Source organism: Perca flavescens, chromosome 5, assembly GCF_004354835.1.
Source record: "Perca flavescens isolate YP-PL-M2 chromosome 5, PFLA_1.0, whole genome shotgun sequence".
In the NCBI taxonomy this organism is placed as follows: domain Eukaryota; kingdom Metazoa; phylum Chordata; class Actinopteri; order Perciformes; family Percidae; genus Perca; species Perca flavescens.
The window spans coordinates 29307475-29322317 of NC_041335.1; the positions used below are offsets into that span (position 1 = coordinate 29307475).

The 14843-nt window shown below is 40.6% G+C and overlaps 2 protein-coding genes and 1 pseudogene across 2 annotated transcripts; all 3 read left to right on the plus strand.

Moving 5' to 3' along the window:
- The first annotated feature begins 24 nt into the window (after nt 1–24).
- si:dkey-174n20.1 (retinol dehydrogenase 14) lies at nt 25–4179 on the plus strand. The gene is made up of 4 exons (XM_028578369.1): nt 25–455; nt 821–1063; nt 2594–2896; nt 3727–4179. Exons 1-4 carry the CDS (start codon nt 335–337, stop codon nt 3984–3986), a joined length of 927 nt encoding a protein of 308 aa, XP_028434170.1. The 5' UTR covers nt 25–334; the 3' UTR covers nt 3987–4179.
- A 598-nt stretch (nt 4180–4777) lies between these two features.
- Nucleotides 4778–5693, plus strand: LOC114556348 (E3 ubiquitin-protein ligase TRIM31-like). Its single transcript, XM_028579253.1, has one exon. The coding sequence runs from the start codon at nt 5033–5035 to the stop codon at nt 5564–5566; it is 534 nt and encodes a 177-aa protein (XP_028435054.1). The 5' UTR covers nt 4778–5032; the 3' UTR covers nt 5567–5693.
- A 3337-nt stretch (nt 5694–9030) lies between these two features.
- Nucleotides 9031–10848, plus strand: LOC114556388 (nuclear factor 7, brain-like; annotated as a pseudogene).
- The last annotated feature ends 3995 nt before the right edge of the window (nt 10849–14843 follow it).

The following is a 14843-nucleotide window of genomic DNA, read 5'->3' on the forward strand; positions in this document are numbered from 1 at the left end:
GTATTTTAGCATTTGGCGCATGCGCAGCGCACATCACGTCATTCTTACCCCACGGATCCCTGTAAAGGGAGTCAGAATGAATGGAAGAGGGATTGTCAAATTGAATCAAACAATAGTCTTCTGTTTTCTTTAATTCGTCCTGGATCGTCTCCACCACGTTTACCGGGACAAGAACCAGAAGGGAGGAACAGTCGGGGGAGAAATAATGACGTTTTTCTTAGTCAACCAACGTTAACAAGCTAACAAGCTAACGTTAGCTGACGTTAGCTCCAGGCTCACATAGCCAGCAGCATCAGTAACGTTACTGTAGCTGCTTAGAATACAATATAGAAAAATGTACTTTCTCTACACAATTATTGCGTCTTTAGTTTCTTTTTTCATATTGAAATGGATGAAAAAGAGGAGGTATTGCACCGACCTGAAAAGACTTGATGGCAAAACTGTTCTTATTACAGGTAAATAAACGTCTGGTTTTACAAATTCTACAGTAGAATTAAAGCTTTCAGAAATCCGAAACTGTTTTAAAGAATCATTTGCCTCTCTGGGGTAAATATGCAGTCCTGATTTGACAAGTCTAGCTAGGTATTGTATGTGGTCTACATGTAAGAAAAAGAAGAAAACAAATCTGTCAAATATCCCTTTATTGCATTTTCACAAATATAAATAAAGCTTCCACAAATCTTATACTGCGTTTTAAAGAAACTTCAGCCTCTCTGGGATAATGTAGTCCTGCTTCGACAGGTCAGTGTACAGTATAGTGGTTTTGTTGTTGACGCACCGACACATGAATTTACTGTTTTTGTCTACATATTTTTTGCAGGTGGGAATTCTGGCATTGGCAAAGAGACAGCTGTTGCCTTGGCAACGAGAGGCGCCCGTGTCATCATCGCTTGCAGAGACCCGGACAAGGCTGAGAAGGCTGTGAGGGAGATCAAGTTTAAGAGTCACAGCCTTAACGTCCTTTACATGGAGCTGGATTTGGCCAACCTTCACTCTGTGAGGGAATTCTGTAAGAGCTTTCTCCAGAGAGAGAAGAGGCTTGACATCCTGATTAATAATGCAGGTGAGGGTGTCAACCACATGCAAGTCTCTTGATACATTAAACAATGTCACCAAAGAAAGAAAGGAGAGAAAAGGTGTTCCTTTTGAAGAGATAAGTTAGAAGTTTAGATTGGCCAGCAGTTAGTTGATTGAGCTAACATTGCATTAAAGGTCCCATGACATGGTGCTCTTTGGATGCTTTTATATAGACCTTAGTGGTCCCCTAATACTGTATCTGAAGTCTCTTTTATATAGACCTTAGTGGTCCCCTAATACTGTATCTGAAGTCTCTTTTATATAGACCTTAGTGGTCCCCTAATACTGTATCTGAAGTCTCTTTCCCATAATTCAGCCTTGGTGCAGAATTACAGCCAATAGAGACAGTTCCACAGTGAGCTTTTCTTAGGATGTGCCATTTCTGTGTCTGTAGCTACTGAGGAGGAGGAGGGGGGAGGTGGAGGGTGGAGGGTGGGGTGTGGCCTTGACCAACTGCCACTTTGCTCGTTTGAAAGCCATGATGTCTCTCTCTCATGGGTGGGCCAAATTCTCTGGGTGGGCAAAGCGGAGAAAGGGGAGGTAACCTTGCTCCTTATGACCTCATAAGGAGAAGATTCCAGATCGGCCCATCTGAGCTTTCATTTTCTCAAAGGCAGAGCAGGATACCCAGGGCTCGGTTTACACCTATCACCATTTCTATCCGCTGGGGGACCATAGGCAGGCTGGGGGAACGCATATTAATGTTAAAAAACCTCATAAATGCCATGGGACCTTTTTAAAGATGTGTTGATTTTTTTTTGGTTAGCAAGGGTCTAAGCATAGAGTGTGCTGTATACTGTACAAATTGTGCAGCAACATCAGCTAAAAGCTAGGGCTGGGACGATATGCTTTTGTCCAGATTCAATTCTCACACGATACATGGGTGCCGATTTGTTTTGTATTGCGATTCTAGGAGTATTGCAATTTTGTTTTCCACCTTTTTAAGATTATTTCTTAGGCATTTTAGACCTTTATTTATATAGGACAGCTGAAGACATGAAAGGGGAGAGAGAGGAAGAATGACATACAGCAAAGGGCCGCAGGGCGCTGCATTGAGGAGTAAAACTATATATGTGCGCCTGCTCTATCAGGGTGAGCTACCCAGGCGCCCTCGTTTTCCTTCTTTAACAAAAACAAAAGTTGAATAATACACTTCTAGAGACAATATAGAGACATTTCTAAAAAACTAATTGTTTTCTAAAAGGAATCCAGATCACATGTCAGTCAGTCGGTCTGACATTTATTTAATTTGTAAAGAAGTACATGACATGTCACACTTGCCGGAAACTGATATGATGTAGTCGCCATCGGCAGTATTGTATAAATGAAAAATATTTGGATGAATTAAAAAAAAAATCGAATCTAGGAAAAAAAAAAACGTTTTATATATAGTTGCAACAAAAATCACAATACATACAATTTTCGCTATTTATTTATTTTTTTCCCACCCCTACTAAAAGCCATGTTTCTGCTTTCTCCACCTCGTTGTTTTGACCTTTGTCTTCCCCCTCCTCAGGCATGCCCAGTGTCCTTGACTGGACGGACGACGGCTTCAGCATGTGTTTTGGCGTCAACCACTTGGGTCACTTCCTCCTAACCAATCTGCTTCTGCCTCGCCTGAAGGAATGTGCCCCTAGCCGCGTGGTCACCCTCACATGTTCTAGCTACAAATACCAGAAACTGGACTTCCAGGACCTCAACTACAACCTGCTGCCCTTCTTCACCTACTGCCGCAGCAAGCTGGCCAACATCTACTTCAGTCAGGAAGTGGGCCGCATCACTGAAGGGAAAGGAGTGACCTCCTATGCTGTGCACCCTGGTAAGAGGTGTTGCTTTGTATGCTGTGGTGCCCAACTTGGGTTGTATGTGCAGTGCACCCTATCCTACTTCTTTGCTTAAAAAGCTTACAAAAAAAACTACAGGTTACTGTAAAAGGCATTTAATGTAACAAAATGTAATACTAAATTCACAGATAATTTTATTTCCTTACATTTTCTAGAACAAAAAAATAAAGAAAATAATTAATAAAGAAAGTAATCTTTAGCTACAGCTATACATTTTGTTTTAAATAAAGGACTTTGTAAACAGTTTTTAAATAGGTGCGGCATCAATACATGTATTTTATATGTATATTTCTTTATTGATATTGTAAATATTTATTTACAATCAACATATTTTTTATTTAAAATGTAAGTATTAGGGTTGGGCTATTTAAATAGCGCAAAACAACAGACATTTCTGTACTGTTTACACTGAGGTAGCTTCCTCTTTATAACAGTCAGTGTGGTTGTTTTAGGGCTTCTTTATGACAATATTGCATTTATTTAAGGAAATGTTTGCATCAATGTAATATAGTACCCTAAAACCTTGGTTTTATTGTATTTAATTCACAATATTAACCAAAAACAGACATTCCTATCTTGTTATTTTATAAATGTTTCCTCTATTCAATTTATCACAATAATATCCCAAGATACTTAAATCAAGATATGAAATTCCACGCAAGAAGACTTGAACCATATTGCCCACCCCCAACATAAAGTATGTACAGTACATTACTGCCACTATATATATATATATATATATATATATATATATATATATATATATGTCAGTGATATATAATATCTCTGCTTCCATGTGTTTAAGGTTTTGTCCAAAGTGGTTGGACGTGCCACTACTCCATCCTGTTCCGGATGCTGATGCAAGTGATCATGTGGATGTTTTTTGTGCCGTGTGAGCTTGGAGCTCAGACTGTCATCTACTGTGCAGTGTCAGATGAAGCTGCCAAACACAGCGGGGGTTACTTTGTCGACTGCCGACCAGCTACTCTGCGTCCTTTCGCCAGAGACGCCGGTGTGGCAAAAAAATTGTGGGAGGCCAGTGAGAGACTGGTGAAACTGGCCTGAGGCTGGAGGCTGGAGAACTGATTTTAAGAGTTATTCATGGTCATGTACACATTTTTTATTTTATTTTTTTATGTTTATCATTAACACTTTGGTTGTGTACAATGCAGATGTAAAGATTTCTTGTTCTCTTATGTGCTACTCTGTATTCAAAGAGGAAATGTTTTGCACATATAAAAGACCCCTTAAAGCTTTATTGGGTAACATTTTTGTGAGAAATAAAAAATGAATAAAGACAAATTTGAAGAAAAAAAAGTATAGAAAGTGATCAATACCAATACTCACCTTGGTATCAATACTATCGATATTTAGATCAATACGCTCAGCCCTAATAGTAGTAAAAACACAGCTGAAATTGATAACCTTAACGATGGCTCAGTTCCATCAAGTGTCCCAGTAAGCTATTTCAGTGAGTCAGCATGCACAATACCAGGGCCTCTCCTATGTGGAATGCAGCCATCATTAATGGTTTTGAATACACCTCTGCTTTTCCTGCTATGACATGTCAACATGTCTGCCGTGAAAAAGGTCTATTGTGTTTCTAGGCACTAAATAGCCTACTTGGCTAGGTTTAGAAAAATATCATGGTTTGGGTTAAAGTAACTAGCCTACATTAATCCAAAAAGTCATGCCAGGGTAAATGTGTCAGGCGGGATGCGCCAAGACCCGCCCTTCAATAGCATTCACACACTACTATTGGCCAGGCGTCCATGCTTCCTATCCCCTGACCAATCGCCTAACCCTAACTTTAACCACTCGAGGTCAAATGCCTAACCCCAACCAATCAGGCTGCTTCGTAGGGCGGGTCTTGGCGTGGCCATAGTGGGATTCGTAATTGCGCATGCGGGACTGCAGATAGAACATTCTCACAACTTGCATAGGTATGACCGGGAGCCCGCTAACAACGCTGTATTCAGTTCTCCATTCATTAACGGAGATGAGACGCCATTACAGGCCGAAGGATCTCTAGTTGGATTGTAATCTGTAATTCAAAGGGGCAGAGATTCGGTGAGTCTTGTTGTTAAGGAATAAATCACTTAACAGAGCAAATGGCGGAGAAAATTGCTTTTCTTGAAAGTTTCCTGAACTGCCATGTGTGTTCAGAGACTTTCAGTGACCCTGTGTCTCTGAGCTGCAGCCACAGCTTCTGTTCAAACTGCCTGCAAAATGTCTGCTTACAAGCTAAAAACAAAAACTGTCCCATTTGTAAAACAAAGTCCTCCACAGATGAACCAGGAGTGAACTCTGCACTGAAGGAACTGGCTGACTCCTTTGCTGAGAGGCAGAATCATTGTGCAACTGAGACGGAAAAAGAAAAGGAGACAGAGGAAGTTGTGTGTGTTAAACATCCAGAAGTCCCTTATTGGTTCTGTGAGGATGAAGATAGAGCTGTGTGTCCTGTCTGTGAGTTTTCTCTCCACCAGAGTCACAAGGTGGTTCCTATAGAACTAGCAGTCAGTGACCTGAAGGAGCAGCTGGAATCTGACTTGACGTGCCGTTCCTCAGCAGTTATAAACCCACTCAGACCAGAGCCAGAGTCCAGTGCTCGCTGTCAGATCCACAGCTGGTCTCAGGAGCACTGACAGATGTGGCCAAACATCTGGGCAACCTGTCCTTCAGAGTCTGGGAGAAGATGAGGGACGAGGTCCACTTCAGTCCTGTCATTCTGGACCCAAACACTGCAAACCCCGGGCTCTATCTGTCTGATGATCTGACCAGTGTGAGAAGTGGAGACACCAAGCAGCAGCTTCCTGACAATCCAGAGAGATGCACTTTCTATGAAGATGTTCTGGGCTCTGAGGGCTTCAGCTCAGGGAAACACAGCTGGGAGGTGGAGGTAAGTAAGGATGGTCTCCCCATCCTTACTGGTTTGTGGGTTTGGCTAAAGAGTCAGTGGAAAGGAAGGGAGAGTTACTTGCTTCACCAAAATATGGAATCTGGTGTTTATGGCATGATAATGGAAAATACAGTAATGGAGCTGGTAAGCCCGTCAGAGTGAAGAAGAGTCTCCAGAGGATCAGAGTCCAGCTGGACTATGACAGGGGGGAGGTGTCCTTCTAAAATCCTGAAGACAAGACTCACATCTACACTCACAGAGACACTTTCACTGAGAAACTCTTCCCATGGTTCAGTATCGGAGCGGCTGGTGCTGCTAAAACTGCTGATATCAAAATCTGTCTGAGATTTCTCTGTTTTTGTCAGTTACTGACAATTCCAGTTAGCTCTTTTTAGGTGAAAATTGCAAAAAGCAAATGAAGAAAATGTAGAGATCCCGGTAAAAGGAAAAACAAAATGTAATCTTTCAGCAAATTACATGATGGAACACATTCCTTGGTTGTTGTATAATATACAATATATTTCCAAAGCACAAAATTAGAAACTAAAGCTGAAATGTAGGCAGAATTCGGCATGTAAAGCATTCTTGGCTAAGTGGTGGATGTGGTTAGGACAAGTAGATTTCATGTGATATTTTTACTTTTTTCAAATGATTAGCGATCAACTTTAAGTTTGCATAAGAAAGGCTTCAATTTTAAATCCTATAACCACAGAAAGCCTCATCTCACTTTGTTTTCTTTTGACATTTTAAAATGACTTCCTTGTGTTTAATGGTGACTGGTTACCTTTTTATAAATATAATGTTCAGTTCCTTCAGTTTGGCAAAAGTAGATTTTTCCCCCTGTTGACACACAGTTGTTTTTATTTGCAAACGATACAGTTGTTTAGCAGTGATTAGAGCTGCAAAGATTAATCAATTAGTTGATTAGTTGTCAACTTTTAAATTAATCACCAACTATTTTGATAATCGATTAGTCGGTTTGAGTCATTTTTTTAAGACAAAAGTAAAGAATTCTCTGATTCCAGCTTCTTAAATGTGAATATTTTCTAGTTTCTTCTCTCTTCTGTGACAGTAAACTGAATATCTTCGAGTTGTGGACAAAACAAGACATTTGAGGACGTCATCTTGGGTGTTTGGGAAACACTGATCCACATTTTTCACCATTTCTGACATTTTATAGACCAAACAATTAATTGATTAATCGAGAAAATAATCAACAGATTAATCAACTATGAAAATAATCATTAGTTGCAGCCCTAGCAGTGATGTTCAATACACAAATTGAATTATTGAGCGCTTAAGAGGCGGCCTGTTATTTTGTGTTACTATAACATCTTCAATTAAATCCAGATGTTGTGGAAAGAGATTGCTAATTAATAAAATACTTAATTTTTTTTCCATTATCTTCTCTTTCTTTCCATTTCTGTTGGTGTTGTAGAAAAACTCCACTCACCTGTTTAGTGAAATGTAGAAATGCATACACGTGGTGAGGGACACTGTATGCACTGACACTGCTGTGCTGCAGTTCTTCCTGTCCAGTCTTTTCCAACAAACTTTATTCCAGTTACAGCAACATGTGTAATGGACATGTATAAAGACATCTGGAAATACAAAAATAATAAATGAATATATATAACAATAAGGAATATTAAATCCACATCCTGTAGAATGGGTGGTGAATAAATCCACCATTAGCTGGCTTATGCTGCCCTCCAGTGGCCGAACATGGTGCAGGATAAATTTGGAAAATGGTCAAACACTGATTGCAGCAAACACAATCTGGGGCAAAAGGCATCCATTAACAAATTACATTAATATGAACAACTATTAAATAGTTCCAACACAAATTGGTCCAGTATTTAACATTACAGTAGCAAAGTAACACAAGCACACTGCGTGAGAAAAGCACCAGGCCTTGTGCTGCCTTGAGGTCTCTAGTGCTACCTTAAAATGTTGCTCTGACAATCCAGAGAGACACACTTACTATGACACTGTCCTGGGCTCTGAGGGCTTCAGCTCAGGGAAACCCAGCTGGGAGGTGGAGGTGGGACACCATCCTTACTGGCTTGTGGGTTTGGCTAACAAGTCAGCTGAAAGGAAGGGGAAGACAAACGCTTCACCAAAATATGGCATCTGGTGTTTAGTTTACTGCATGTTGAAGGAAAAGTTTGAAATGGAGATGGCAAGCCCATCAAAGTGAAGAAGAGTCTCCAGAGGGTCAGAGTCCAGCTGGACTATGAGAGGGGGGGGGTGTCCTTCTACAACCCTGAAGACAAGACTCACATCTGCACTCACAGAGACATTTTCATTGAGAAACTCTTACCATGGTTCAGTATCGGAGCGGCTGGTGCTGCTAAAACTGCTGATATCAAAATCTGTCAAACTGAGATTTCTCTGTGATGTTCAGGGAGGGTGCTGAGGTCTCAGTGATTTATTAGATTTTTGTAATGGTGGTGTTTTTTTCAGTTACAGACAATTCAGCTCTTTATAGGTGAGAATCATGTAATTAGAAACTAAATGATGAAAATGTGCAGATACAGTTACTAATGGAACACATTACTTGTTTGTTGTATTATATACAGTATATTTCCAAAGCAAAGATTGAGAAACTAGCCTACAGCTGAAATGTAGGCAGAGTTAGGTGTGTGAAGCAAAATGTATATATTTTCCCCCTATTTAATATCAATACCACAGATGTCTACTTGTAAGTCTGCTGTTTTAAAAATCCAGGTGTAATATTTTGAACCAGTCCTGAACATAATGATTTTGTCCCAAAATCGATATCATATGGTGTGACCCCCAAAAAACTTTTTTTCAGCCTAAACGTCAACCAGCCAGATAAAAGGATGGACGTCAGGTGGACGTCAGGTAGCCTGGTTGACACCAGACCCTTCTCAGCTGTTGACTTGCAGAGCAAATCTCAAATTTGCCGGAAGTTCGTCAGGGTTTACCCCTATGGGTTTACCCAGGCTAGACGTCAGGTGGATTCTCGCGAGAATCGCAGGATCACGTATCACAGGACAAACCGACTCGCGCGTCAGGTTAGGAAAGTGAAACTTAAAGTTCCACTTTGCTAAACGGAGTTGACACGCCTTTACAGGTGTGACACTGAGGTGCGGCAAAAAAAAAAAAAAAAACAAAGACGTTTGAAGCATCTGAAGCATTTAAAAGAAGGGACATTAGGTTGGTGAGTCTTGTAATCGATAACAAATGGTTGAGAAAGCTGTTCTCTTTGAAAGTTTCCTGAGCTGCCATGTGTGTTCAGAGACTTTCAGAGACCCTGTGTCTCTGAGCTGCAACCACAGATTCTGTTCAAACTGCCTGAAAAGGTTCTGGGAACAAGCCAAAAACAAAAACTGTCCTATTTGTAAAAGAAAATCCTCAAGAGAAGCCCTAGTAGTCGATGTTTCACTGAAGGAACTGGCTGACTCCTTTGCTGAGAGGCAGAATCATTGTGCAACTGAGACGGAAAAAGAAAAGGAGACAGAGGAAGTTGTGTGTGTTAAACATCCAGAAGTCCCTTATTGGTTCTCTGAGGATGAAGATAGAGCTGTGTGTCCTGTCTGTGAGTTTTCTCTCCACCAGAGTCACAAGGTGGTTCCTATAGAACTAGCAGTCAGTGACCTGAAGGAGCAGCTGGAATCTGACTTAAAGTCTCTACAGGACAAGAGGGACAAATACAAACAAGTGGAGAAAACATACGATGAAGTGGCTAAATACTCCAAATATCAGCTGTTGTCCACAGAGAGGCAGATCAGAGCAGAGTTCAACAAGCTTCACCAGTTCCTGAAAGAGGGAGAGGAGTCCAGACTGGCAGCTCTGAGGGAGGAAGAGGAGCAGAAGGGGAAGACTATCAGCAGAGAGATGGAGATGATTCAGGAGCAGATCTCCTCTCTGTCAGACAGTATCTCTGCTGTTGAAGAAGAGCTGCAGAAACACAACGTGCCGTTCCTCAGCAGTTATAAACCCACTCAGACCAGAGCCAGAGTCCAGTGCTCGCTGTCAGATCCACAGCTGGTCTCAGGAGCACTGACAGATGTGGCCAAACATCTGGGCAACCTGTCCTTCAGAGTCTGGGAGAAGATGAGGGACGAGGTCCACTTCAGTCCTGTCATTCTGGACCCAAACACTGCAAACCCCGGGCTCTATCTGTCTGATGATCTGACCAGTGTGAGAAGTGGAGACACCAAGCAGCAGCTTCCTGACAATCCAGAGAGATGCACTTTCTATGAAGATGTTCTGGGCTCTGAGGGCTTCAGCTCAGGGAAACACAGCTGGGAGGTGGAGGTGGGGAGACCAGCTTGACTGGGAGTTGGGTTTGGTTAAAGAGTCAGTTGAGAGGAAGGGAGAGTTACGTGCTAGACCAACATATGGAATCTGGTGTTTAATGCATCGCGTCGGAAAATACATTGATGTTATTGGTAAGAAGGTCAGAGTGAAGAAGAGTCTCCAGAGGATCAGAGTCCAGCTGGACTATGAGAGGGGGGAGGTGTCCTTCTACAACCCCAAAGACAAGACTCACATCTGCACACACAGAGACACTTTCGTTGAGAAACTCTTCCCATATTTTGGTATTGGTGCGGCTGGTGATGCTAAAACTGCTGATATCAAAATCTGTCAAACTGAGATTTCTCTGTGATGTTCAGGGAGGGTGCTGAGGTCTAGATTTTTGTAATGGTGGTGTTTTGTTCAGTTACAGACAATTCCAGTTCATTCTTTTATAGGAGAAAACTGTGTAATTTGAAAGTAAATGAGGAAATGTAGTGATCTAAGTTAAAGAAATAAGATTTTCACTCCTTCAGCAAATTACATGATGGAACACATTCCTTGGTTGTTGCATAATATACAGTATATTTCTAAAGCACAGAATGAGAAACTAAAGCTGAAATGTTAGGTGTGTGCAGCATTCTTAGAATTTGTTTTTTGTGGGAGTATATTTTATGTGATCATTTTAGTTAAGTTTGATCGTTTGATTTCATTTTCTAATTTTCCCAGTATGAGAATCAACCTTAAGTTGTACTTTGCAAAATGGACCAAACAGTGAATGTGAATGTCATGTAATAGTAAAGAATGTTAAATATTAAAAGGTTTCTGACAGTTGTCACCTTAATTTCTAACAATCTTTATGATTCCATAGCAGCATTTATTTCACAATTATTTAACCTTTATGAAGGATGAGTTGCTGTTTACGTACTGTATACGTACACTGTAGATTCACTTTATGTTGGATTCAAAAACTTCATGATTTCTGTCCCGAGTTAATTGTATCAATAAAAACAAAAAAATCTAAATTTACTGCAATTTGATGTTTGCAAACACTGAAACTGATTCACTTTTCTATTTAAATGATCATTTTATTGATAACACCTTTAACACATTTTCTCGAAGTTATAGAAACACGTGTAGCATGTAAGAGAACAGAGCAATAATCCGAAGAATCAGAGAAGTAGAGGATTAATATTATTATACAGAAGAAACCCAAAGTGACAAAAAGAGACAAAGGAGAAACTAGAAAGAGCTGACTGCAGAGAAATGATTCAAATCAGGTTGGAAACACAGGGAATGGGAGAAGAGTGAAAGACACTCTACAAAGAGAAGCCAACTCAGTGTTGTCAGTGCAACTCAGTCACTGGCTGGAGGAAGAGGATGGCAGAGCTTCAGAGTGAACACAGTGGCTCCAGTTCACCTCGGTAAAGCTCCATCTGACTAAACCGCTGAAAGGAAGGCAGCAGAGCTCGCATTGACCTCAAGAGACCACAGGAGGACAGTTATTGTAGTTTATATGTTGTAGTTTATATGTAGGGCTGCACAATTAATCATTTTCTATCATGTCAGCTTTGATCATTCATACACAATCATGATTTATCATTTGACTTGGTTAAGAATGTATAAAGTGTGGAAACAGTTTGTAATGTAATTGAATAAAGGAGAATGATTTTTTTATTTTGTTCCCCAAAATCACAGAGGAAAACTATCACGTATCAACATCGTGATCATGGCCTCTAACTATAATCAGAACGGTCATTTTGGTCATAACTGTGCAGCCCTGATTAATAATTATAATGAAAGCGTTTTCTTATTCTACAGTGATAAACTGCTGTTGTCTCTGACTGGATGACCTGTTGCAATTGACGCTAAAGTCAACTTATTGTGCAGCTACGTCAGAAGCGTCAAAGAGCCGTCCACCTGTGTGTTTGTGCTTTACTGTGCGTGACTGCGCCCCCTGCTGGAGCTCGTCCTCTCTTTGAAACGGCCTCTAACCCGGCCGTTGGACTCGAGTGGCGTTTCTCAAAGTGACACGCAGGCTCAGTGAAGCCGTCGCTCTCGGTGCTGATGGTTAACAGGCGCTCCTCGTGTTCTCTCAGCTACGTACAAAAAGGCAGCCATTCTGCACTGACAACACAGAGCGCCACAGAAAAGCATGCGAGATAATCTTCATCACACCATCATCATCATCACCACCACCACCACCACCACTGTCAACATCCTTATAGTCCCACAGTCATTAACATCAGCATCTTGATCATCGTAATCATCTTGAGACAAAAATAGTTATATGCACTTTAAAAGCTGAGAAAAATAGACAGAGTATACCAGCATTCAGTAGAAAATGAGAAAACAAATAAAAAGGAAAACACCTAAAAACAAGTGTCCCGTTGACGGTCATGCAAAAATAAAAAATGCCAGCTACGCTGCTAGTTAGTTGCAGTTATGTAACACTGTGAACTCCCTCGTTCTAAATATGTGAATCTTATATTGATTTTCAAGGCTAGTAAAACACACTAAGAAGAACAGAAGAACAACAACTTTGCAATGTACATGCTGCTATCTCTTCTCTTTTTTTTGGAGGTGGGGGTGGGGGTCATGTCTGGTTAGCACGATCACACATGAACGCCTTAGGGTAACCGTTGACCTTTTAGTATTAGAACAGGGCCAAGTAGGCAATAACACGGTTACTGGATGAGACACGATTATAATACAACAACTCAGTGGTTCACTTTGAAAAAAAGCTTCATCACCTCAAAAAAAAAAAAAAAGAAAGAAAAAAAAGAAGGCGATAAAGCTTTGGAGGGATAGTTCACTCCAAAATTCAATCCTGTATCATATTAGTTTTAAAGTGATAGATGTCCCACTCTGGCAAAGTGGTAATGACCTAAGTGGAAGTAAAACGATGGACATCATAAAACAGAAAAGAAATGATGTCAAAAACAACTTCCATCTAAAGTTGCAAAAGAAAAATAGCAGAAAAAGAAAAAGTAAATCACACCATGTTGGTCATTACAGAAAAGCACATGCAGGATGCAAATTGGGTTTACTATCCCGTTAAAACAGTCATGTTTTACATGGAGCGGTGTCCCTTTGAACAGCAATAGACAGTACCTGCACAAGTGCATGAGCTGTACAACAGGAAAACAAAACCAAAACGAAAAGAGAAGAACACCATAAAATCATTCCACTAAAATAAATAAATACATTTACAAAATAAATAGAAACCTGAGGACTATTCACCAAACTGACTGCCTGGCCTCTTTAATATCTTGGTCTGACCAATAGGGGCGAGACAAATGTGAAGGCAGCCAATGGTGGATGAGGAGCTGATCGCAAGTCAAACCCCCACAAAAACAGTTTTCAGTGCTGCAAAGTCCATCGGATTAATCCCGTCACCCCTGGCACAAGCACTTTATATCATAAAAAGCTGATAAAACATGAAAAACATAATACATAGGAAAAAAAAGAGATTAAATCATAAGAAAAAAAAGCCCTAGGCTGAAGGCAGGGGACTGATATGTCCTCCGAAATAAAGCCTTCTCCTTCCATCTCTCACACAACATACATCTCCAATATTTCTCCTGACTTGTAAAGAATACATACTGAGAGCAACAGATGCACTGTACATACTTTCACACTCACACACACACACACACAAATATTGCACCCTGTGGCAAAGGACTGCCCGGAAATGAGGAACCAGACCTCTGAACAGAGAAGCCCTAAGCAAACCTCACTGTCTGCAGACGTTTATGAACTCATGGTACGCTGGGAAAATCCTCACACTTGTGGAGGTTTCAAGCATACACACCCTTGATTCTTCATTACTGATATGGGTCTATATGTGTATGTGCTTTGAATAAACGAACAGGCAGCGGCACCATCTTTCTGCATTATAGCTCTGGAAGTGAGAAAGGTCAGGCGTCTTCTGGGATTCTGTTTTTAGAGCACTGACTTCTTTTGTTTGTCATTTGGATTAAAAAAAAAAAGAAAAAAAGAACCCACTGTTGTGTTCCCCACAGCACAGAGATCTAGTGAGTTAAATATATCCCAGTTAAAGGTGCAGTAGGTAAGCCTTATAAAACTAAGTTTCTGTCATATTTGCTGAAACTGACCCTATGTTCCAGTAGAACTACATGAAGCAGGTCATTTAAAAAACAAATCTGGCTCCTCTGGCACCACCTACAGCCTGTAGTGTGATTTGCAAAAATCCACCGCTCCCTGTTCAGATGCAACAATCAGGGCCGTGGGGGTGTCAATCACTGCTCATGCACACGCATTCATTCTCCTTATGGGGGGAGGGGCTTAGGAGACCGTTTTGGGCTTTAGCAGAAATGGGGGGAGGGACTAGCCTAGTCCGGAACTTCACTTTAAAACAGGACTGGGATTTTTGTCCGTGCAACCTGTTGTGCCCCTCCACTTCATTTAGGAGAAATGATGCCACCTGTAAGAGTTCTTTCTTCAGTATAGCCACATGTTTAAATAATGTTCTTAATGTATGCTTCTATGTACACGTCTATGCTCAATCAAAGCAGAATCTGGCTTAAAATATCTCATCCCAAGAACTGAATTCAAATCAAATGATTCCTTTAAAGAATCATAGTCTGTTTTATCTGATATTGGCGACGATATTTCCTCTTTGGACCGGATGCATAGAACATACAAATAATTTCTTCTTATATAACAACACACCAACTTATTTTGTGATGATGTGAAAAGTAGATGTGTTATTATAATGTATAGTTTCTTGTTAA